Here is a 25,835-nt window from a genome sequence, read left to right on the forward strand (position 1 = left end):
TGTGCAGCTTTTTGAATATTTTTAACCATTTTCACATACACGCTTTTGAAAAGTTAGTCGTGACTCAACTTGAAGATTTGATATCGGAAAATGACGATTTAGATGGAACTGAAAAACTGTGCAAAGTTTCAGATATTTTTGAAATGGTCGATCAGAATCGACTTGCATGCCTCCGTGGAATCCCTCACAGATTTATTTTTAACAAACAATGGATCTTGTTTCTACATAAGCTCGAAAAATGATAATATCAGTAACAAATTTTCCCTTCGTTTAAAAATAGGCGGTTCTTTTGATGAACCCTACCAAAATTTAAATTTGTATTGGATCACACGAATTTTTTCGCCAGAAATAATCAATATAACGAAATTTGTTGTTAGTTCAAATTATGCAGTATGAAGATGCGTTTGGCAACAAGACTTTAAACATTCTAAACTAAAACATCTGCTTTTCAAATGAAGGTTATTATTGAAAATTGTTGCAATAATAGGTCTCTGGATCTAAACTTGCAATATTTTCCCTTCTTTCTTCATCAAGTGTTAAGTTTTTATATTTACTTATTATCACTGAAACCCTGTTCGTGAATATTCCAGTCATATATAATCCAGTTTTCGTAAATTGTTTTTCGTGAAAATGTGATGTTACAACAATTGTTGTCCTTAATTGATCATAGAGGTATAAACTATACTCAGGAGCACGTTTATTTTATAAACTGACTATTTTTAAGACATTTTAAGCGTGGTTAGGTAAAACATTACGATGTTAACACAACTTAAATTGCGTATGGAATTTGTTGTTACTACCTTGTGGTCTAGTCTGCTCAAAAACAGTCAGAAACTGTTGCTATGTGCTCAACGGTGTCAATCTCGGTAAAAAGCGTCGAAAAATGCCGTTGAATATCGGAGAAAATATCATAGGTGCAGAAGAAATAACTCATTTATATGATATATTGTGTTCATTTCAAATCACTATCATAATAAGTAATGGCCATTATTCCAAACAACCGTTATGCCATACGGTCATTATGTAAAGGCCGTTTTATGCCAAACGTTTTTATGTCAAATGAGGTTAAATCTTTTTTCATAGCCGCGTTAAATAATTCGGTTGATCATGGACACGGAACAATTGATATTTGCAAAGTCGTTTTATGCGCGTATAATCATATAAATATCAGAGCCAATATGATATCTAACGACATCAACCTCGACAAAAAATAATTAAAAAATAATTAATTTAGCGTTTTCATATGGTATTTGTCAATGATTTATGACCGCTTCGTAGTACAAATAAAACCACTGTGCAAAGGTTCTTTCAGGAAAAAAAAATTTTTTTCTTTAGCTCCCCAGTTATTCTCAGAATTTTTCTGGAAATCCTTCTAGTTATTCTCTCAATGACTCATCTAGAGGTGTTCGAAGCAATTATTTCAGATAGGTTTTTTTTTTCGAAGACATCTCTTTAATTTGTCCAGATATTCTTCCATGATGTCCTTCGTGGATTGGTCTTAGACATTGCTTAGGAATTCCTCCATGAATTTCTCCAGGAATTCCACATGGGATTTCTCCTGTTATATGAACAAGTTTTCTTGTCCTTTTTCCAAAGATTGCTTCAGGACTTCCTTTAAGAGTTTAATCAAGAATACCTCCTAATGTTTTTTTTTGTTCAATAATGGCTAAAATTCTTTCAAACATTCTTCTGAGGGAATTTTGTTATTTCCAAAGAAATCCTCTTTTTTTTATCTAGTTCGTTTATTTGAGGCTCAAATGCGTTCAACGCTTTACGGAGCCGAAATTCTTTTTTTGTATTTTTTTTTTACATACAATTAATTGACTTTTTCAACATTAATGTGGGATGGAGCCAGGGTACTCGTGGCAGCTCGAGGTTAGTGATCACAATTTTTGAAGGAAGGACATGGTAGGGATTGGGATAAGAAATCCTCTTAGAGAAATTAAAATAAAAACGCTGAGAACTTTTCCAACAGTTTTAGAAGAAATTACTCCGTGTGTTCTGACAGGGATGCTCACGATGAGTTTTCCTGGGATTTATTCAAAAATTCTCATAAGGTGCATCTCTTGAAATCCGAAATTTGTACATAGCAAATCTTGCAAGGAGTTCTAAAAAGATTTCATCAATAGTTTGTTGACCAAAATCTTCAGAGCCTTTTGCTGGTACATCTCCGGATCATCTCGTACAAATTTCTCAAGATAATTCGAAGCATTTTTAAAGATTCCTTGAAGATTTGTTTTGAAAAATACTTTCAAGAACTCGTTATTTTATAATTCATGAGCTCATCAAAACATTTTGCAGATTACTACAAAAAAATCTTTTAAGTTTCCTCCATAAACATCCAGTAGACCATCACATCTAAAAAAAACAATCAACAAATTCCGTCAAAGGGTTGACAATATATGGCGGCAAAAATTTACGATATATTGTGGTTCACATGTATAGTATAGAAAATTCAATCGATTATTCAAGGAATTCATTCATGTTGGAAAGTTTACATTGAAGAATCAACAATTTGTACTTTTGAACACGTTTCTGTTCAATTTTCTGTATATTATGGCCGCTGTAACTTATTAACAAAACGTTTGCACAAGTCTACTTCCAAAGATGTGTTCGCAGAAGTCTTCATTAGAAACCCCAGAGAGATCTTCACTAAAAACCTCTAAAACTATCCACAGATTTCTTCACAGACGCTTTCACGGAATTTTCCACAGAAGTCCAATCGACCCATTACATAAGTTCTTACATAGATCTCCACAGAAATTTTCAAAGAATTCAGTTAACATCGAGTATAAACGTAACATTAAGGTGAAGATGCATCGAAGCCAAACTTCAAGTTTTCAAGAGCAAGAATCTAGAAAACTGAACATCCGTTCAAGCTGAAAACTCAATCGAAAGCTCACCACCAGCGTGTGATCAATCGATTAAGTTTTCAGCTCAAACCGCTGTCTGGTTCTCTAGATTTGTGCTCTTGAAAATTTGAGGTTTGGCTTCGATGCATCTTCACCTTAAAGCAGGAGGCTAAGGTCTGTTCGTTTGAAGTTATACAGTGCTTTCCCGAATTTAGAAACACTCGTTTTGGCAACATTCTCTTTCCGAGTTTGGCAACACATTGGAACATATTTTCAATAGATGATTAAGTACTGAAACGTAACACTTAAACACGTAAAATGAAAATGGTGGTGACCATTGCCAACTGAGAATCGTAGAACTCGCATATTTTAAAGCTTTTGTTCAACGTATAGGAGAAGTCTTATAAAGCAGGCAAGCTGTATACATTATAGGCATCATAAATTGGTGGAATACGATGGTAATCGACAATAAAAGCAAGTATAATAAAAGCATCAAATGTTTAGATGATCACCCGGTGTTTTAATTCACTATAGACGTTTGAAAATTTTCTATAGCAATCTAGACAAGATTGACGCTGTTACTGTTACTGTTATAAAAAGTAAGCGTTATATTTCACACATTATTCTACAAGAAGAAGTAATGATTATTACATTTTTTCCACTGATTTCGCAAAATCTTTTTTTTTTCTGCCATCCGTTCTATTAGGGACCGTCCATAAATGGCGTAGCATTTCAGGGGGGAGGGGGGAGTCTACGACTTTGCTACAAACCAAAAATAGGCTACGATGGGGGAGGGGTGTCAAAAATTGGCCAAAAAATGCAACGTCATTTATGGACGGTCCCTTACGGATAATACAAAAAATCCCACAGTTATAAAATCGAAAATTGTATCCTTATTTTACCGTATACAGTCGATTCATCAGAAACATCAATTAGTGGAATCCTTGAGAAAATTCATATGTGCTAAAGAGATTTTGCATGCATTTGGTTCAAGAATCCAAATCTTACGCTATTCTCTTAAAAAAATCAAAATCGGTAAAGCACTTTAATTCCTTTGTATATCATTCTAAATAAGAAACGTGAGAAGTTAAATGGATATTCTATTATGATAAATCTTCGAGCTGTTTAGTCGAATACTTATGAATCAATGACAACGCGTGTTTCGCATATTTCACCTTATCGTTTAATACCACTAGAGTTTGTACTCTTTGACAGATAAGCCTATTTTGACCTTAACTTCAAGGCTGTTTTCAGTGTCGTGTACCAGACTCGACTAAGTATTTAGTACACGACACTGAAGATGGCGATACAAACTTTAGTGGAATTAAAAGGTATAGTACTGAGTCTGGTTTTCATTTGAGTATTGTATGTCTTCCAAGCATAATCATTTGCCTATTGCCTTTTCTATCATCTAGTCTCTGAAGAAGTTTACACAGAGTTACCTACAGATATCAACACAGAAGTATCAATAGACATCTTCACAAAGATCTCCACTATGGTAACTCAAGCTTTATCCTCAGAAATCTCTAAAGCGATCTTCGTCGATTGATCAGAGGCCTCATAAATATTCACCTTATATGTCCAGATAGCTCTTAACAGTGATTTCTTTCGAGTTTCCTGCAGCGGTTTTCCCAGATGTCTTCACCCAAGTGTTATAAGAACGGCTTCTCATAGGTCTCATTGAATCACTAGAAATATGTGCTCTACCAACAATCTTAAAAATGTTATTTATAACATGAGACCGATGGATAATTGACGTTGAACTTAATTTAAGGAACAACATAACTTACAGAATTCGTTAAACGAGGCATTTCAAAGCATCTCAAAAAGATTTTTTTTCCACTAAATCAAAACTTTGCTATCGATTGCACGAGTCTCGGCAACTCAAATATTATTGCTCAATTTCTACCTCATTCCCGCAGGCAACCATACTGCCATAATGACAGTCAAATCTCCCGGGGCGAGAACAAATCTGTGCTCCTATCAACTTAGTCACCGAGAGTACACGAAATGGCACAGTCAGAGTCGTCCCCTGTGCTATCGAGCCATACTATACCGAGACACTCATCATTTTGCACCAATTTCAAGAAAGCCAACACTAATTTTCCCTGCGGTTCAGATTTCACAACAAAGTTTTCCCAGGCTTTTTCTCTGTCTTTCTCTTTCTCTCTCTCTCTCTCTGTGCGGAAAAGTTTTAATGACGACGATGAAGATGGAGCATTGCTTCCTCCGATGGCCTCTCCCTTTGCGTAAAGGCCGATTGGCGTAGCAAGGGGAGATGAAGGGGTGTTTCGTTGCCCCCTTTCTTTTTCTTGGTATTACGTCCTTACTGGGACAGGGCCTGCGTCTGAGCTTATTGTTCTTATGAGCACTTCCACAGTTAAAAACTGAGAGCTTTCTTTGCCAAAGTTGCCATTATCGCATTACTTAGTATATCGTGTGGCAGGTACGATGATACTCTATGCCTACGGAAGTCAAGGAAATTTCAATTACGAAAAGATTCCAAACAGTTTGTAAGATTTAGTCGCATTAAGTAAAAATGCGTGAAATAACTTTTAAGGATACTTTGTCCTGGCTACGCCCACACGTAGGCCATCTACCTGATCGTAATGGTGCGGAGTACGGCCTCCAGTGTGATGGCGATGATAATGAGTCGGTGACTTGAACCGTCACTCAGGAAGCTGGAAACGGAGAACTGAGCCTCAACCGAAGCGGGAAGATGAATTGCGAATGTGGGAATTCCATTTGACGCGCGATCCGTAGACACCCAGAGAGTAGACGCATCTTACTGGTGACGACGGTAAAGGCTCCTGTTAAGAAGTTTATCTTTACCGAAGAAGTTTGAACGAAGGCCTGCATGTGGCAGATTTTGCTTAATGGGGAAATGAAAAGCGTCAGTCAATTAGAGTACCCAGTTGAAACGATCGAAAAGAATTCCTGAATGAACGAGAAAGTTTTACGGAGTAAGGTAGGCAAATCGTTTTTCTAAATTGATTCTTGAAAACTTGTTTTCTACTGCCTGTTTGAATAGCAACAATTATTTATGATGTTTATTTTGCTTAAGGACTCAAATTTGAACGATTACTATCAAATACAGCATCAGAACTTATCATCGTCAAACTGGTAAATTTTATTTGCATTTTCGTCCGAATGACGCCAACTGCCATTAAGAATGCAACTTATTCTCCTCCAGAAAAAGAACGAAATAAGCCGAAATTGTCAATTTCTGCAGTACCTACTCTGAGTTGAAAATGAAGCACATCGCATCAATTTTCAGACTCTGCCCGCAAGTGGAGGGCTTGAAATACTTGAACGAGATGAAAATTAAATTTTCTTCATTCCTTTATTCCCCAGCATAGGGCAGCTTGCAACGTGCCCATCGTTCTGTCGTTCAATCTTTCAAAGTGATATAACACAAACCGATTCATCCTTGGGGTGAAACAATCTTTCGGACACAACAGATTTTACGAACACCAAATCGAAGCAGTCTCTAGCCCAGGCTCTTTGATTTAGGTAAGGAAGCAAAGAGTACCGGCTATCGTGGTCAGTTGTTCCGAATTTAGAGGACTTAGACAGGAGATCTTGAAGTCCATTAGGGGAATAAAGGGTTCTTTGTTTATTGCAAAGAAAGGAGACTACCGCGTATTGCCGGAAACTCTTGAAGATCGCGAACTTCTTTCCAAACATCTTGAAAAGAAGAAGGCAGCATTTTTTTACTTATGACAACAAAACTGAACGTTTGTTCAAAGTCGTTTTGAAAGGTATTTTAAGTGACTGAGGAGATCATAAATAGAATAAATAATTTACTTGAATTTTCTCCACTCCAAGTATTCATTATAATAAGAGAACCCAATTTGGAATTCTTCGGAAAGGGTTCTGTCAAGAATATAATGTAGTTCACTTTAGAAAAGAGAATGTTTTCTGAATGTTTCCAGAGACCTGGAGAAAATTTCCAGAACCCTACTCAGTACCGTCGAAAATGGAAGATTTCTCCCAATGCTTCCAAAACTCAACTAATAATTTTCCCACATAAACCAAAAGCTATTTATTTGAAACCTTCCAGTAGGCATGTTGTTGTGATGAGAGGGGTTCCAATTACCCGAGTTACACACATGTTATAATTGAGGCAGAATAACTCTTATATGACCAGATCTGGTCATATACGAGTTATTTTGCCTCAATTATAACATGTGTGCTACTAGGGAAATTGGTCAGATGAAGTTAAGCTTCTAGGGCTCATGCTAGATAAAAATTAAACTTTCAAAAATCACATGCTTTTGATCTTCAAACAAAATTTCAGGCAGGCCATGTTGTATGCTGTACCAATATGGACTAGTTGCTGTTATTTCAGAAAGAAAGCTATACAGAGAATTCAAAGCAAAATTTGAAGATGATTCTGATTAACGCTGATATAGTAATGATGAATTGAATACTTTGCTTATGCCTAAGGTAGAACTGAGACAGGGTAGCCAAACGGCCGAATCACGTGTCGCTCACTTTTCCTAGGCAACATCACTTCCATCATCGCTAACTATGTGCCATCAGCTGAAACTGACGACAAGCCAACCAAACGACCGTCAACAGCAGCCACCAGCGGAACGGCTGTAGTCCCATCAAATTACTTCCATCGTCTCTAGGTTCTTCCCCGTTATGCTGCCCACCGTCTAATCAGTCTCAGGTAAAAGTGTTTCTTCGTGAAGGTACACTGCCGTGCAAAAGTTTGGGGTCACACCTAAAAAACACACAAAAGTGTTTGTACATATCTGTAAATACACGTCGAAATGGAACTCTTTATGCTTCATTTCAAAGACAATTAGTTAATCTTAGATCAAATAATGCCTTCCCAATGAGTCATAGAAAAAACACTTCTGCATGTTTTCTAAGGAATGACACCACACTTTTACACGGTATTGTACCCCATGACCACCCACTCCCCATCATAGATTGAGCGCCCAACGCCGAAATGATAACTTTGATAAGGGCAATTGAAAGCACCTGGGTGCCGCCGCTTACAGCTTTCAGAACTTACCTGTAGTTGCCGAAGTCGGACTGCTGAAAGTTGCGAATGTTCAGCGTGTATTTGTCACCCTTGGAGTACATGGCCCGGCGGTCGGTGGGATCCAGCAGGAACGAGTTTTGGTACCACAGCATCTGTGTTTGGCAGGAGGAAAAAGTAGGAAAATAAAATAGATGGTGATAAGCGTTGGAAAGATTATGAAGATTTGTTCAAAATAAAAAGTTTACAATATTTCAAAAAAAAAATGATAAGTCGAATAGGTATTTGCTATAAAACAAATAATTTTCAATTCTATGTGTAATATAAGGGCATTTAGAATACGACACTGGATCTTGATGTTAACATTTCTTTAGAAACGAAACTTGATATTGACAATGCTCTTGAAACTTAAACAAATTCCATTGTTGAAGCCACAAGCATTGCAGTTCCAAAATGTGAAGTAAAATTTGAATCCGTGATTATAGACGATGATCTTAAACTCTTGATCCGTCTTAAAAACGTGAGGAGAAAGCAATTCCAACGCACTCGCGATCCTGCTATGAAAATTATATGGCAGAATTTGCAGAAAAAAAATCAAGAAACGTTTTGCACAATTAAGAAACAAAAATTTTGAAAATAAGATTTTTCAATTGGACCCTAGACTCAGCCTTCTTGTAAATTATCTAAAATTTTGAAAAAAAAAAAAAAAAACCCAGAAGCCAATACCGGCATTGAAAGAGGAAAACAAATTATTACTAACTAATTGCGAAAAAGCTCAAAAACTTGCTATGCAGTTTGAAAGCGCGCACAATTTAATTTAGGACTTACTAGTCCAATTGAAAATCAAGTAACGCAGGAGTTCGAAAATATTCTAAATCAAGAGAACGTTTTCGAAAATTCCTGGGAGACTGATTTGGAAGAAGTGAGAACTATTATTAAAAAATCCAAAAATATGAAAGCTCCTGGCATCCTCACCAAGAAACTTCCAGAAAGTAGCTTATCATTTTTAGTTGATATATTTAACAAATGTTTTCAATTAGCATATTTTCCTGACAAATGGAAAAATGCTTAGGTTGTTCCAATTTTAAAACCAGACAAAAATCCTGCAGAAGCTTCTAGCTATCGTCCAATCAGTTTGCTTTCTTCCATCAGTAAACTTTTTGAAAAGGTTATTTCGAACAGAATGATGGCCCACATCAACGAAAATTCAATTTTTGCCAATGAACAGTTCGGACTCCGCCATGGACATTCGACCACTCATCAACTTTTACGTGTAACAAAATTGATCCGTTCCAACAAATCTGAAGGCTATTCTACTGGTCTTGCTCTTCTAAACATAGATATAGCATTCGACAGTGTTTGGCATGGAGGTTTGATCGTAAAATTAAAAACTTTAATTTTCCAATATAGATTGTTAAAATAATTCAAACTTATCTGGCAAATCGTACACGTCAGGTTAATTATCAGAACTCCGTGTCTGAAAGACTTCCTGTAAGAGCTGGTGTTCCTCAAGGCAGCATTTTGGCAGGATATTATACAATATTTTCACATCTGACTTATCTGAGTTACCTCAGGGATGTCAAAAATCCTTGTTTGGGGATGACACAGGCCTCTCCGCCAAAGGACGAAGTCTGCGTGTCATCTGTGGTCAATTGCAAAAAAGTTTGGATATTTTTTCTTCATACTTGCAAAAATGAAAGATTTATCCCAATGCTTCCAAAACTCAACTAATAATATTCCAACATAAACTAAAAGCTCTTTATTTGAAACCTTCAACCCAAGTAACACCGAAAACATAAATCCAAATTTAAAAATACACAGTTTGTCCTACAATGATTGCTAGAAAGTTTTTGAAACATATCATGTCTCACGTAAGTCGCTATTTTGTTTTGTTAAACCTTTCAATATTGAACTTGAATGGAGATGTTCTACTAAGGCATATAATTTGTTTTGCAATACAAATCTACCATGTTGCTGAAAATGTTCTTATTATGTTTACTATGTTTCAACCATATTATGTTTTATATTTGTCTTCTTATGTTTATCAAAACATGTGTTTGGTTATATGTCTTATTTCGGTTGGTTTAGACATGTACGACAAATAAACAGTCTCAATATGTCATATTCATGTTACATGTATGTCATTATATATACTCTTTTTAGACATGTTCTGAATAAACAAATTATGTTTAATTTCAGTCAAATATAAGTTTTTTTAGTTGTCTATAAAACAAATGCAACAAAAGTGACATTTAATACTTTTGATAGCATGGATGATACACTGCCGGCTAAGAAATTCGCCATATGGTGTTCACTGAATACTTTTAAGCAAATGTTTTGAGTAAATTATTATTTTATAGGTATGCTCTAAATGCCGATATATCAATTTATATGAATGAATAGAGTGTGGTGGTTGTTTGCCACTGTTTAGTACGAAAAAGGTTCAATGGAATTACCTAACTCGCTTACAGTTGTGTTCATGCAGGGCTTGCGTGTTTTTAGTCCAGTGATTTATCAAACTCATATCACACTGTGAGTTTATGATCACACTAGTTGTCCCTGAAAACATTCCACTGCCTTGAATGAAACAATGGCAAATGATTGGCAATGAAATTTTTGTCTTTTTCCAAAACACTCGTCATGCAGTGTGTCTAAGGGGACAATCTTTAATTTTTGAATTTAATTTTGAATATTTACCATAACGATGAGATTTTCGTTCTGAAGCTTTGAAAAAAGTAATAATAGTTCAGTAAAAGTTCAGTGTAGTATTAGAAAACAAAATAATGAACTTATTTGCAAAATGTGATGATTCCTTTTTGGAAATATTTACTTGGCTTGATATCGAAAAATGTATATTGAACGATTTATAAGGGCGAATTGATTTTTTCGAAGTAAAATTGCATATTTCACCATAACTTTTGATTCGCATATTAATTTGGTGTTAAATATCAGTTATGCAATCAAAAATGAAGGTTTGTCAATGTTTGCACTTTTACATTTTTCATTGTCGACCATCCAATGCATTTCCACTACCAAATGTTCTCAGTATTTTGTTGCGTTAGTGGTTTGTTGGACAAAGTATAATACATAATTATGTATACCTAAACCCATATGATACATAATTTTGACAACAAAAATATGTTGCACAAGCTCCACCTTCTGCGCTTTTCCAGTCATATATAAGTATAAATTCCAGTTTTTTCGCTATAAAATAGAACATTATCTTTAGTCATATTGAAGTCATTGTGATTTATATGAGACATGTTGTGTTACTTGGGAAGTAGACATGTTGTCACGATGAGAGGGGTTCCAATAAATTGGTCAGATGAAGTTAAGTATCTAGGGCTCATACTAGATAAGAATTTATCTTTCAAAAATCACACTGAGGGCATTCAAACCAAATGTAATAAATATGTAAAATGTCTTTATCCCCTTATTAATAGAAAATCAAAACTTTGTCTTAAGAACAAGCTTTTGATATTCAAACAAATTTTCAGGCCAGCCATGTTGTATGCTGTACCAATATGGACTAGCTGTTGTAATACCAGGAAAAAAGCTCTGCAGAGAATTATTTTGAAATTTTGAAAATGATTCTGAGGCTTCCTTCCTGGTATAGTACTAATGAGTTGCATAGAATATCCAATGTTGAAACATTGGCACAAATGTCAAATAAAATCATTAATAATTTCAGGCAAAATCCGTTACAACCTTCTATTGCCATGATTAATGCGTTATATGTTTAGGCTAAGTTAGGTTAAGTAAATTGAAAACATTATTTTTTTTTTCTCTTATAAACAGGTGAAATTAACTCACCTGTAAAAAATCTGAACTGCTACGGCAAATGAAATGTAATATGTTGTTAACAGACAGAATGTTAATAAAATCTTAAATTTGTTTTACCAAATTAACTATCATCCTAATTGTCTAATCACACAGAACTCCTAGATAATATAAATGAATGTATAGTTTGGAATGATACGAATAAATAAATAAAAAAACACTTCACTGGAGACGGTCTTACAGTTGAGGTGGAAATACGCGTATCTGTCAGAAGATGGAAACTCTAGTGGAATTAAGCGGTATAGTAATAAATTCGGATTTATATTTATTTATAGATATTCCAATAAACAGCTCGAAGATTCATTATTAGTTTAATAATTCGTTAGGTAAAGCTTCTTTTTATAATATTGAATTTGTTTCGTGTTACATCTCTGGTCTGTCAAATCCAGCAATCAAAATATAAACACTAGGTCCTGAAATACACGAACAATGGTTTTTAATTTAAGCTTTACACAATCTTTCCTCAATTTAACAAGCACAGTTCGTAAATGTCCTTTGTGCTTGAAATTCCTACACTTTTTTCACCTTCCCTCTCACCTAACACGGTTCAAAAATTTCCCACAATAGACGAGATTAAATGACAATCAAATTAAGTTTTAATTCAGAATTTCACTCGCCACACCACATCTCCACACGTAGGGGGGGGGTTCCAGTCCCCACTTTGCATATCTACATTTTAATTAGGTCCCTTTCGCTTTCCCATTTCGCACAAAGAACAATCTATTATCTTTTTTCCGACCCCTCGAACCGAGCGTAATTCAAGCCACGGAGCCGAGTACCAAGCGGAGCGGTTTTAATGCAGTGCTAATTCCATTCCATTCACACCTTCCGCACAAGAAGTGAAATTTTCCAACTCTGGGGCGAAGTTGATTTTTGCACTCGCCATAATGGAAATTGTGGAAGTAGAAAACGTAGTAGAAAAAAAACTACTCCATTCACCAGAGCAAACTCATCAGATTGGAAGAGTGGAGAACGTACGCACCGGTACCTTAAAACAAACTACTGCCGAGTTTGGAGCTCGACGTATCGAGTTAAACAAATTTTTGCTAGTTATATATAGGGGGAAACTTGTGTTTCTCAAAGTTGAGCTTCCATCAGCAGTGGCAACCTTTTGGGTGCATGCCATCATCTGGTTTTTTGGGGGGAGGAAGTTTTTAATTAATGTATGACAGAGACTAATACAAGGAAGGGACATTCTTGTCGGAGCGTCTGCGAAAAAGTTGCAAGTTTGGTGCACGACCAATGTTTTGATAGCAAATGTATGAATAAGGTTTTGATAGTAGTTAAAGTTTACTTAATTCTCAGATAAAATTCACTAATCATTAATGCATCTTTACTCAAAAACTTGAATGATGATACATGACAACCCACAAGTTTGACATTTCATTAAAATACTTAACCTCGAAAGTTTTTCTATATCAGCGGTTTTCAGATCACGCTCCGCGAAACCTTGGCAAATATTACTCAACATTTAAAAACCCCTTAAAATTATTCTTGACATACACTGTAAATGAGGAATGCCCAACGCACGTTTTCATTTTCTGCAACCCGTAAAAAGTGAAGCTGTACGTTAAGCTTCGTTTATTCAGCGATGAAAATTGAAATAGTGAAATCATAAAGCTTATACAAAGGAGTCATGAACAAAACTGTTGATGATAATTGTTAGAATGAGGCAAAAGTTCACTGTCTCCCGTGTTACCTTAAGGTGAAGATGAATCGAAGCCGAATTTAAAATTTTCATGAGCATGAATCTGGAAAACCAAACATCCGTTTAAGATGAAACCTTAATGGATTAATCACTAGCTGGTGGTCATCAATCGATAAAGTTTTCATCTTAAACCGATGCATCGCGATGGTTGGTTCTCCAGATTCGTGCTCTTGAACATTCAAAGTTTGGCTTTGTTTCATCTTCACCTTAACGAAAATTGGTGCATGAAAAGAACTTAAAATATAAGTTTTGACTTTGACTAAGGGGCGCTCAAATGAGGGTTTGCCAAGGGCGCCATGAGGCAACGCTACGGCTCTGACTATGAGTTCGTGCGAATGCCATTCAGTTTAAAGAACGCTCCTGCTACGTTCCAAAGAGTGATGGATAACATCCTCAGAGAACATATCGGAGTTCGATGCTTGGTATATATGGATGATATAATCATCTTTTCTACCAGCCTGCAAGAGCATCTCGTAAACCTTACGAAAATACTCGAAACGCTCCGCAAATACAATCTAAAAATCCAGATTGATAATTGCGAGTTTTTACAAAAAGAAGTGGCCTTCTTAGGGCATGTGGTTACTCCGGAAGGCGTAAAACCTAATCCCGAGAAGATCAGAGCGATCAAAGAATGGCCGTTACCTAAGAACGAAAAGGAGTTAAGAGCCTTTTTAGGGGTAATGGGATACTACAGAAAATTTATAAAGGATCGTGCAAAAATCACAAAACCTATGACTCAACAGCTTAGGAAAGGAGAGAAAATCGAACATACTCGAGAGTTCGTCTCCTCTTTCGACCGCTGTAGGAACATTTTGACCAGCAGCCATGTGTTGCAATATCCAGATTATTCGAAACCGTTTGTACTAACTACAGACGCATCGAATTTCGCCCTAGGCGCGGTTTTGTCGCAAGGCCCCATCGGTCAAGACAAACCAATCGCCTTTGCTTCACATACCTTGACAAGGACTGAGGAGAACTATTCAACAATTGAGAAGGAACTCCTTGCCATCGATTGGGCGTGCAAATATTTCAGATCTTATTTATATGGTCACAAATTCACACTATACACTGACCATAAACCATTAACATACACACTATCTTCTAAAACACAAAACGATAGATTAATTAGAATGAAATTACGTTTAGAACAGTTTGATTATGAGATAAAATTCCGGCCTGGTAAACAGAACGTAGTCGCCGATAGCCTATCTCGTGTCAAACACGAAATAAATGTAAATGAACAAAGGCAGGCAACTTCATCGTCATCGTCTGACGAAGAGAACGATCCCGACGACAGTGATGAAGCGACCGTGCACTCCAGTTCATCCGATGCTGACGACTTAATAAAAATGACCGAAAAACCTCTAAAAGTTTTTAAAAACCAGATTTTAATTACAGAAGGGCCAAGGAACGAGGAATCATATGAAGAGATTTTTCCTTCGATATTTCGACGGACCATCAACAGGGTAACGTTTGGAATGGTGAACGCAATGGAGATCTTCAGGGATTACATGCACCCGACAAGAACAAACTGCATTTTATGCCCAGAAAAATGGTTAAAATGGATACAACTAGCGTACCGTAAATTCGGGTGAAATTGATCAGTAGGGTGAAATTGATCCCTGTGTCGCTCGATTTTATTTCTTCCTAATGGAGCACAAATATCAATGTAGCTTGCAGTGAATGAGCGTTGTTTGTCGTAAGTATGTCCAAATTGTGTGCTGTGAAGTTTTTTGCGTTGAAAAATGATCATTACTATTGAAATAGTGTAAAATTTCATAATCTTGTACAGTACAGTGTTGGCAAACATCAATAAGCTTCTAGTTCTAGACAAGGATTTGGACATAGTATAATCCTGAAAGTTTGTGAGGTTACTTAAGATATATCCCCAAACTAGATTTCATAACCAAAACTCGTACCAATTCGTTGATTTGGTTGAAATAATTGAGTTTCTGGTATATATCAGGATATTCCTTAGGAAATTGCATACATTTAGGCGTTTTCTGCGTTATTCTTGAAATTAAAACATTCATTATTTCTATAAATATTGTATTGTTAAGAATTTGGCAAGCATATTCAGATTTAGGGAGCTCAAATTTATCAAGTAAAGTTGTTTTGAGAACTAACAATAATGACATTGATAAGTGATCAATTTCACCCCGAAATGAGATCTCCCGATTTTTTATTTTAGACATATTTTTTAGCACTAAAATTACATTTGTTAGAAAACTTCGATACTTGAGTCAATGAGGCTCACCTTCATACTTGTTTTCCTGCATTCAGTTGTTTGGCATTGTCAACATTATAGAAATCAGACAAGAAAAACCGTGAAAAGTGATCAATTTCACCAGAAATGACGGTATCGAAACCATTTTTCCCGTAACAAATATTTTAAGGTTTTATTAACGCAGTCTATTTTACAGGACGTCATTTCTGAGGAAGGACAGGACCAGATTATTGAAGAAACTCATCACCGAGCCCATCGTGGAATCGAGGACAATTGCAGAGTAATCTACAAAAAATTCTTCTTCCCAAAGATGCGGAATAAGGTAACAAGTTTCATTAATCTATGCAATAATTGCCTTGAGAGCAAATACGAGAGTAACCCTTACAAAGTAAAATTTGCATACACTCCTCTTCCGGCTAAACCTCTCGATATACTCCATGTGGATATATTCATATCCACCCCAAATATTTTTATATCGGCGGTAGATAAGCTATCGAGATACGCTATACTTATCCCTGTCAAATCGCGTTCTATCCCCGATATAAAGAAAGCCATTACGAAACTCTTCACGACTTACGGCACCCCAAAAATGATTGTGTGCTTTAAAATCAATCGAACTGCGAAGTCTCCTTCAGAGACTGGATGTGGAAACTTATTACACTCCCTCTGATCACAGTGAGGTGAATGGAATCGTCGAACGATTTCACTTAACTCTCAGTGAGATCTTTAGGTGTATCAGGAGTAAGTACCCAGACCTCTCGAACAAAGAAATCTATAAAATTGCAACCACGCTGTACAACACAACAGTCCATTCTGCAACGAATTTGAAACCTATTGAAGTATCCTTTGGTGTTAAGGATGGCGAGGAAAGGCCCCTAAATCTCCAAAGAATACTCGACAATAGAAACGAAGTATTCGATGAAGTTATTCATGTCATACAGACTAGAGAACAAGAACCTAACTTTTCGAAAGACCATGTTATTTACTTCAAAAGCTCTGGTATTCCAAATAATAGAAAACAAAAGTTTAAGAAACAGATTGTTAGAGCAAATAGAAGGAAACCCGTTATTGACTCCAGGAAGATTAAACTTCACAAAACAAATTTAAAAAGAAATAGGAAGGTATTTTGATAACTCTTGATTTTGTTTTGAAAATAATAATAAATAAACATAACCTATTGCAAACAAACTAACACACTAACCTTAATTTTACAGATGTTTTTCTTGGCGTTCATTATATACACTACATTCTCACAGATATCATGCGAATCATTCTTGAACATCATAAAAATAACAGAAGAACCAATCGTTCAGATTAACAAAAAAGATTGTAAAATTCAATTCGGCTCAATTAAAATCATACACCCGGTGAAATTAGATAGGATTGAGGAGAGCATCGAAATTATAACTAACACTTTTTACAACAAACTAACAAATACTAACCCATTGCACGAGGTGATTAAGTTCAGGATCAAAAAGCTATACAGCACTCTCTATGGACTAAAGCCACGGCAGACACATCGACAACGACGATGGGATTCCATCGGAACAGCTTGGATATGGGTAGCTGGATCACCCGACGCCCAAGATCTCCATATCTTAAACTCCACTTTAAACGACCTCATCAACCAAAACAACCAGCAATACAGGATTAACGACAATATCAACAATAGGATCACTCAACTAACAGAAACCGTCAACCAAATACGTTGAATAGTAATAACAAAGCAAACCTGGATGCCTTAGATGCCGTTACAACAATGCTAAACGTCGACATCATCAACGAGATATTAGACAACATCCAAGAAGCTATCACTCTCTCGAAGATTTCTCTTACCAATACCAAAATGCTATCCACACGCGAGATCAACATCATTAAAGCCGCCATCCAAGACCAAGGTATACAAATCAACTTTCCAGACGAAGCGCTACAATTTGTCACCCCGAAAGTTGCTGTGAAAAACGATGACCTGCTATACATCTTAACCGTTCCACAACTGGAAACTTCAATCTCCACCATCGTAAAGATCTATCCCCTCATCGTAGACAACCAAATTATCAAATCATACCCAAGCCATATCATACGGCATGGTACCAGATTATTCACGACAAGAAAACCGGAAGATTTTGTCCAAAAATCAGAATACATCACCGAGTTCGAGGACGACTGTATTCAACCAATCATATTCGGAAAACAGTCTCACTGTAATTCAATAATCAAGAACGAAACCATTCAACTCCTGGTAAACGAGAACACCATATTAATCTCGAATGCCATAAACCAAACCTTGAAAACAAATTGCGGACCAGACGAAAGGAAAATCACCGGAAACCTCATAGTCAAATTCTATAACTGTACCATCAACTTCAACGGTCAAACATTCCAAAGTTCAGAAACCGTCATCAAAACCGAGATACTACACAGTGCATTTCACAATAACTTGATGAAATGAAGTCTTCATAAATCCCACGACATAGTAGAAATCAGCAATACATCAATTAGTAACCGGCAGAAAATGGATCACGTATACCTAAGGCAGGACAGTCTTCACTTCAAATTATGGACAACCTTCGGAGGATTTTCATTTTCAACCATACTCGGAATTGCCATCCTTTGCATAGTCATCAAATTCATCTTGAGGAAAACAACCAACGGACCGGGACGTTTCGTACTTGAGGAGGGGGCAGTTACAGCAAAAAATCATCCACCAGCTGGACTTAGTATCCAGAGCGACGGAAACAGCCAACAACAACAAGTGAGGATTCTACAACAGCAGCAGTTTGAGTTGGGGAACAGAGTGCAACGGCTCCAATTCATCAGCAATGCAACCGGACACCACCACGAGGCAGCGCAACGTGGTCTACCAGAGAGTGCTGAGACAGCAAATAACACGTTAGGGCCCTCAGGTAGTTAGAAACCCAGGACGCGTGTAATAAATTAGTCTTTACTCAATAGTCCACCAGTGCAGTTCAGCTTTTCTCTTTTTAAAAACACCGATCCCGAAGTCCAGCTTCTAACTTATATATGAGCTGAGCAAACACAATCCGGCCAATACAGGCGAACGATGCAAGTTTTGCTCACGAATAATGCGATCGCAGCAAAGTTGGTTGAGTGTTTAGTACGAGGAGAGGTACGTCAACCTAATTGAGTCGAATTCTAACTTGATGAGTGCTTTTGGGAAAATTGAAAAATAAAAAAAACGAAAAGTCAAATGAACCTGTTTTGACGGGTGCTCTGACTTACCTCCGAGTTGACGTCTCCATGCACCGTGCACACCAAGTCGATATCGAATCCTTCACTCGCGTGCACCCACGTTTTCTCTACGGTGATGTCCGGAGGAGCTGAAATGAGAAAAAAAAATGAAACAGAACAAAAATCAATGAAATGTTTAAGATTTGTTGACACGAAGGGAATAATTTACTTGAAAGAAATTGTTGTGATATATGAGGTCCAGCTTGGTGGTGATGTAGAACCTACGCGAAAAATTCTTTGTTTGAAACTCTGAAAAAAATGCATTTTTCATCTTCGATAATTCTAAGCAAAACGTTCTCATTACAATTTTCATTTATTTACTACTAGTGAGCGTTTCACTAAAAAACGTCATATAAACACGTCGCGACCCTTAACCATTCCACCTGTGGAAAATCACTAAAATCCTTATATCACTAAAATGACCTGTTCTTAAGCCGACTTTTGAAATACAATTTCATTTGTGTTTTTTTTTTTATTTCTTCATTAGTATCTGTCTGCAAGCAGCTTCAGTATTTTTGGAGTAAGTCGGTGGTAATAATAGTCATCACTCGGACTACCTACAACTACTAAGCGGACGGTCATTTGTCTGCGGGGAGTAGCAGAGAGTTCAGTTGATACCTAATCATCGTCGCGAAAAGTCACAAAGGGCGAAATTTTGCCCAATTTTATTCTGTTAAACTTAAGTTATAAATTGTGTCGTTAGTAATAATGTTCATGCAGTGTTTGTGAATAAAGTCGTGTTTTGTGTGGACCTGTGTGATTAACTTTCCTTGTGCATTGGGGTCATTATTGGTCAATCGGCACGGTACATGAACGGTAACTTTGTAGAGAAAACAGAAAGAAATCTTAAAACTTCTGGCTTTTCCTAACTTCTGAAAATGGGCATTTTCGTGTAAAAAGCAGCTTACAGCGACATCTAGGAGCAGCGCTACAAATAAAGTGACACATTAGCGTTAGCGTAGTTACGGTATACTTAGTAGATAGGATACTAGCAATGTTCATATTCCATTTGATAATCGCATCTAGACTGCTTCCAAAAACAAGGCTGGGGAGTGAACCTTGATTCAATCTTAAACAAGAATACCAAAATAATGAACATCGTTATTCCCGGCCACGCCCATCTTTACCGTAACTTGGGATAGAGGAAGGAAATGTTGATGTAGCACTTACTTAATGAGAGGCCTCCGACTCAGTGACACCCTCATAAGTGCTACGGAGTTGGGGGTAGGGTACGGTGTTAAGCCAGGGTTCGCCTGAGAAGCTGGCGATGGGCACAAAGGATTTGATGTTTAATTGTTTTCCATTTAATCTTTTGAATGCCGGCAATCAATAGAAAGAAATAATGTTTTATTTACAGTGTGAATACTATTGTCTCGCGCATAAAAAAAATCTGTTCAACGGTAGTGAATTTCTGCTCGTTTAGAAATTGAAAAGCAGAACCGATCCCTTTAGGGTCATCGAATTATTCCAAACACGAGTAAAAAAACAGGAATGGCAAACTTCTAACCCAAAAAAAAAAAAATCATTAAGGTGATTATAGAACGAAGCCACACCTCAAATTTTTAAGAGCACAAGACTTGAGAGCCAAACAGCGCTCCGCGTTAAAAATCTATCCCATTGGTCACCACCAGGAAGCAAGCAAGTTGATTGGTTTTCTATGCGATCTGTTGTCAGATACTCTCGTCTTGTGCACTTGAAAATTCAAAGTTTGGCTTCGTTTTATAATCACCTTAACTGAAACACGCACACGAAAAAAAATGCAGCCGTAAACAAACTAATCGTCCGAGCACTCTCAACGCATGGCCAATTTTATGTTCAGTACATATCACACCGAATAATCGAGGGAAAAAAAGTTCACGAAACAACGAACTCTAAAATGCAAAGATCGTTGTAGCAACGGAACGAATACAATAATTTCCGATTACTTTTAAAAGTAATAATAAATAAGCTCAAGCGCTACAAAAAAGTGACACATTATGCATTAAGGGTGAAAAATGACCCATGGCTTTGAAACGCTTTCAAAAATCAATTTTTGAACCGATTTATGTTCTTTTAGAACAAACAAAAAATGATTACACAGTCAACTCTTCATAACTCGATATTAAAGTACCATAGAGTAAGTAAGACATACAGTTAAAGATAGAGTTACACCCGATTCTGTTTTTGCACGGATTTTTTTTACACGTGCAAAAAAAGTTTCCATACAAATTTTTCCGCCAAAACCTTATTTTTGCATGAAACGTTGAGAAATGGTGTTACATTTTTTACACGGTTTTTGAAATTTTGAACTGAAAACTTTTTTGCACGGTACGCATCCCCCGTGCAAAAACAGAATCAGAACAGTATACTGTGCACGAGCTGTATCCTTATGTACAGAAGCCAGAAGATCCAAGATAATCTCTACTGTAATCCTTACAGCGATTTCTCCCAGGATTCCACTAGGGGTTTTCTGTGAGATTCATCGAGAAAGGTCGGTTCCGATAGGGCTTCAGAAATACCATCAGCAATTTTTCCAGGAGTTCAAGGATTCCTCCGAAGATTGTTCCACTAATTTTTGCAGCGATATTTCTACAGGGATTTCACCAAGAGTTTCTGAAGGAGTTTGTTTCCGGAATATCTCCAGTGATTCATTCATAGATTCCTCCAGTATAATCATGAGTGGTATTTCTCCAGGAATTTCTCAAAGTATTCCTCAGGGAACTTTTCCAGACATTACTTCTGGGACTCCTCCTGGTATTCCTACAAAATTTCTTTCAGAGATCCGACCAGAATCACATAACAAGATCATTACATATTGTAACAAAAGCTTTTAAAAATAACAGAAGTTGAATTGGGTTCAATATGGCTTTGTTCTAAACTGGTCACAATTTTTGTAACAGATTTATTACAACATTTGTTATATTTTTGACATTGCATTTAAGAGTTGGTTGTAAATAACATCTTGAGTTATGAACAGTAAAAAATTGCAATAATTTCATTATAAAGTGACATTTCTTAATCACGTTATGTAATAATATTATTATTATTTTAATATAATTCGTTATATTTTATATTTTTTCTGGAGTGAATTCTGTTAAAATGTAGCTATTTCAACTACCAACGGTATATGTTTTATAACAACTGGTGATATAATAAAATTATACCAAAACAACATATTCTGTTATAATCTTGTTTCTTCTACCTGGTCGGGGATTTCTTGAGGAATATCTCTACAGGGATATTTGCAGATATGTCTTCAGAGCTTTCTCCAAGTTACAATACGACGATTTATCTCAGGATTACAGGATTACAGGATTACTACAGGAAAATTCACCAGAATTTTTTCTGGTGGTCTTCTTGAGATTCTCTAGCATAACTCCTGAGATTTCCTCCAGAATCGCTCTAGAAATTCTACTGGAGAAATTCATCTAGGAATTCCACAAGTTATAACTTCATGAATTCCTATAGGGACTCTTCAAGAGTTTCCTTAAGAGATTGTCTCAGGCATATATCCAGAAAAATCGCTACATAAATAATTCTAAGAATTGTTTCAAGTAATCTTCCAGGGATTCCTATTATAATTTCTCCAGAGATTCGTAACGGGTCTCTGAAAAATTTCCGGTAAATTCTTCGCGAATTCCTCCAGAGATTTCATCAAAATGAATTAGAATTCATCCAGAATTTCATCTGACACCACTATTCATCATGTGAATTTTGTTTCAATCATGTGAGATTGTTTTTTATAGAACTTCTTTCCTAATAAAGTTTAAAAAAACCCAAGATAAGTTTCTTAAGAGATTCTTGGAGCAATTTCTGGAAAAACTGCCTTAAAAAAGACTTCCAGATTAAGCACCAGATCAGACAACGGACTAGCATGCAACAACCAATTTTAAAGTCAAAACTCTTTCCTTCATTAAAATATGCAGCTGATTGTCTACCAGATCATCATCCAAATTTTTTAGAGGAAATCAATTATAGATTTATAGGAATGAAAGAGAAAGTTTTATAGGAATCTCTGAGATACTTCTGGGAGAATTTCTTGAATAATTCCTGGAGAATCCTTGGAGGTATACCACGAAGAATCTCTGCAAAGATTTTGCTGGAGGAATTTGTAAAGAAATCCCCGAAAAATCGCTGTAAGGATTTTTCTGGAGAAATTCTTGATATAATTCTTGGAGAAACCTCTGAAGAATTCCATGGAAAAAAAAAATCCAAAAATAATTAATGTATAGTATTTTTGGTAGAAATTTTCCAAAATTAATCCCTTCTTATGATAATTTCTGATGAAGTTTCTGCAGGAATTCATAGGAGAATCTCTGCAGGAATTACAAGATCTCTTGGAGGAATCCCCGATGAATTTTTGGAGGATAGGAACGAGCTCCTGGAGGAATTCCTGGGGATTTTCTGGAGGATTATCTGGAGAAATTATAATTCATGTCGCAATTTTCCTCGTGGTAACTCTTGGAGAATTCATGCTAAAAATTCTTGAGGCAATTGTGAGTTGTGGAAAACCTTCAGAAATTCCTGGTAGAATCCCCGGAGAATCCCGGCGAGGAAACCTGGAAGAAATCTCTGGAATACTTTCTGAAAGAATCTTGAGTGAACTACATGGGGATATCTTTGTATGTTTCCATGTAGGAAATTATCAATAAATTACTAGAAAAATATCTTGAGTAATCCTTGAAGAAATTGTCCTAGTGTAACTCCTGGACAAAACCTTTAAGATATGAAAATTACCAATTCATTTTTAACATACTCTAATGATCCCTCCATAAAATCAAAAGAAGTGAAAAATCGCTGGAGAATTTCTGGAGCTTGCTTCTCCGGCCACGTGTACCCCGGGAAGCTTTGAAGCCGTTGCGTGGGGTCAAAAACGGTCGCAAAAACTGAACGCAGTGTGACGGCTTCGCCTATGCTGCCACGACCTATTCCGGATTGAATTTTCATCCGCATACGTGGTGAAGGAATTAAAATATTTTTTCACCTTTCACAATGAACGTCTATTACCTTCTTGAAACAATATCAACGCACACACTTCACGATCTGGTAAGTAATGATCGACCTGCACTACTTTACGACAATTATGCTTATTAGAGGGATATGGAAGAACATAAATTAGCTAAATATCTTAAGTTTCCTATGTCATTTTCACCTTTACAATCACACTGCGGCACGGTAACAAAAATTAGACCGTTCATGCCTCTTCCACGAAACGGAACAAAGTGAACGATTCGAGGCAAAAGTACACACTCAATCTGTTCGGTAAAAATAACTGGGTTTTGGAACTACCGAAAAAGTCAGTAAACTAAAAATAAATGTCAGAAATCGAAAAACCGAGATTTTTCACTGAAATTTTGCAGATGCTTTCTTTTCATATCGTATATCGATAAATCATAAAACATGGTGAAATTTGCTTTTCAATTTCAATTTTCGTGGCGACAGTTTTCATTTTACTGACTTTTTCGGTAGTTCCAAAACCCAGTAAAATTTTACCGACCCCAGTAATTTAATCTAAGTGTGTAATCCTCAGATGCCGCAGTTTTTCAACATTGTCCCTGTTGAGACGAAGTTTAGCGAAGTTACCCTAATTGATCGCGGTGGCTTTCATCCAAAGGATTCCTTTCAATTCCCAAAAATCTCTCTCTCTCTCCAATACCTTACAATGTGACAATCGTCGCATCTATTGAATTGTATACCGTAATTGTCTCCATATGAAATGATATTTATATAAAAGGAAGAAATGAAATACATCAAGTTCAGTTGAAATTGTAAGCCTAAACCCGTCTCGCGTATCGTTATTTCCTTCCGTTCACATTTCCGTAGCTCATCGGCGCGCTTTTTCGTACCTCAGAAAACCATATGATCCGGCTCGAAGGACCAGATATTTATATAAAAGGAAGAAATGAAATACATCAAGTTCAGTTGAAATTGTAAGCCTAAACCCGTCTCGCGTATCGTTATTTCCTTCCGTTCACATTTCCGTAGCTCATCGGCGCGCTTTTTCGTACCTCAGAAAACCATATGGTCCTTCGAGCCGGATTCGCGAAAGTTTCGTGAAAAGTGCAGTATTGATTAACTAGTGTCACGTGCATTGGCCTTGTAGTCCGACAAGTCCTTTCTGTGCTACTGCCAATTCGTGATAGTTATCGAGCAAAACTCTCTGCGGGAAGGAAGTGCCTAGTGAACTGTGAACCCAAGATGGAGAAACTTTTTCGCGAACGTAAATCTCTGGATCCACGGATCAAACGTGTGTCTGAAATGGTGGGCAAATTGAAGCCAGAAACAGCAGAAGAGACTGAGGTGCAAACAGAACTAGAAGTGCTTGGTGATATATGGGCCTCATATAGCATGGTGCATAAAAGAATTCTGGACGCCAGCGAGGACGATGAGTTATATGAGGATGCAGTGCAGCAACAATGTCGGTTCGAAAGTGTATATATTACCCTGAAAAACCGTTTGCTGAAAGTGTTGAAAGTGATAAAGAATCGCGATAGCAGTCATGAAGAGCGATCATCATCCCAAAACGATGCATTGAGTCAACTCGCACAGCAGCAAGCCGAACTGCTTCGATTGATGTCTGGAAGAATGTCTGCCGGTGCTAGTACTTCTACTGCAATAGCTGAGGGTTTCCCAAACCTAACACCACTGTCCGATCTCAAATTACCACGAATGAATCTGCCTGTTTTTAGTGGAGACTATCTCGAGTGGCAGTCATTCATTGACTTGTTTCGAAGCATGGTTGATCAGAATCCTTCACTAAAGGATAGTCAAAAATTATATTTTCTGAAAACAAACCTCTCTGGTGAGGCAGCGTCGCTTATTTCGCACTTGAAAATCGAGGACGTGAATTACACTCCTGCTCTGCAAAAGTTAAAGTCGCGATACGACAAACCACTCGAGATAGCCCACAAACACATTGAACGCTTCCTAAACCAGCCAGCTCTGACGTCACCATCTGCACAAGGGTTACGATCCCTGCAC

General features: G+C 36.8%; 1 protein-coding gene across 1 annotated transcript in view; it reads right to left on the reverse strand.

Annotated features, from left to right (window-relative positions):
- The window catches only part of LOC110679354 (roundabout homolog 1-like), a 491,376-nt gene that overhangs the window by 82,438 nt on the left and 383,103 nt on the right, over positions 1-25,835 (reverse strand). The window contains exons 7-8 of the mRNA XM_021853766.1: positions 18,867-18,964; positions 7,882-8,003 (exon numbers count right to left, since the gene is read on the reverse strand). Coding sequence (XP_021709458.1) covers positions 7,882-8,003; positions 18,867-18,964 — 220 coding nt within the window. The remainder of the gene's footprint in view (positions 1-7,881; positions 8,004-18,866; positions 18,965-25,835) is intronic.

Source organism: Aedes aegypti, chromosome 3 (genome assembly GCF_002204515.2).
Source record: "Aedes aegypti strain LVP_AGWG chromosome 3, AaegL5.0 Primary Assembly, whole genome shotgun sequence".
NCBI lineage: Eukaryota > Metazoa > Arthropoda > Insecta > Diptera > Culicidae > Aedes > Aedes aegypti.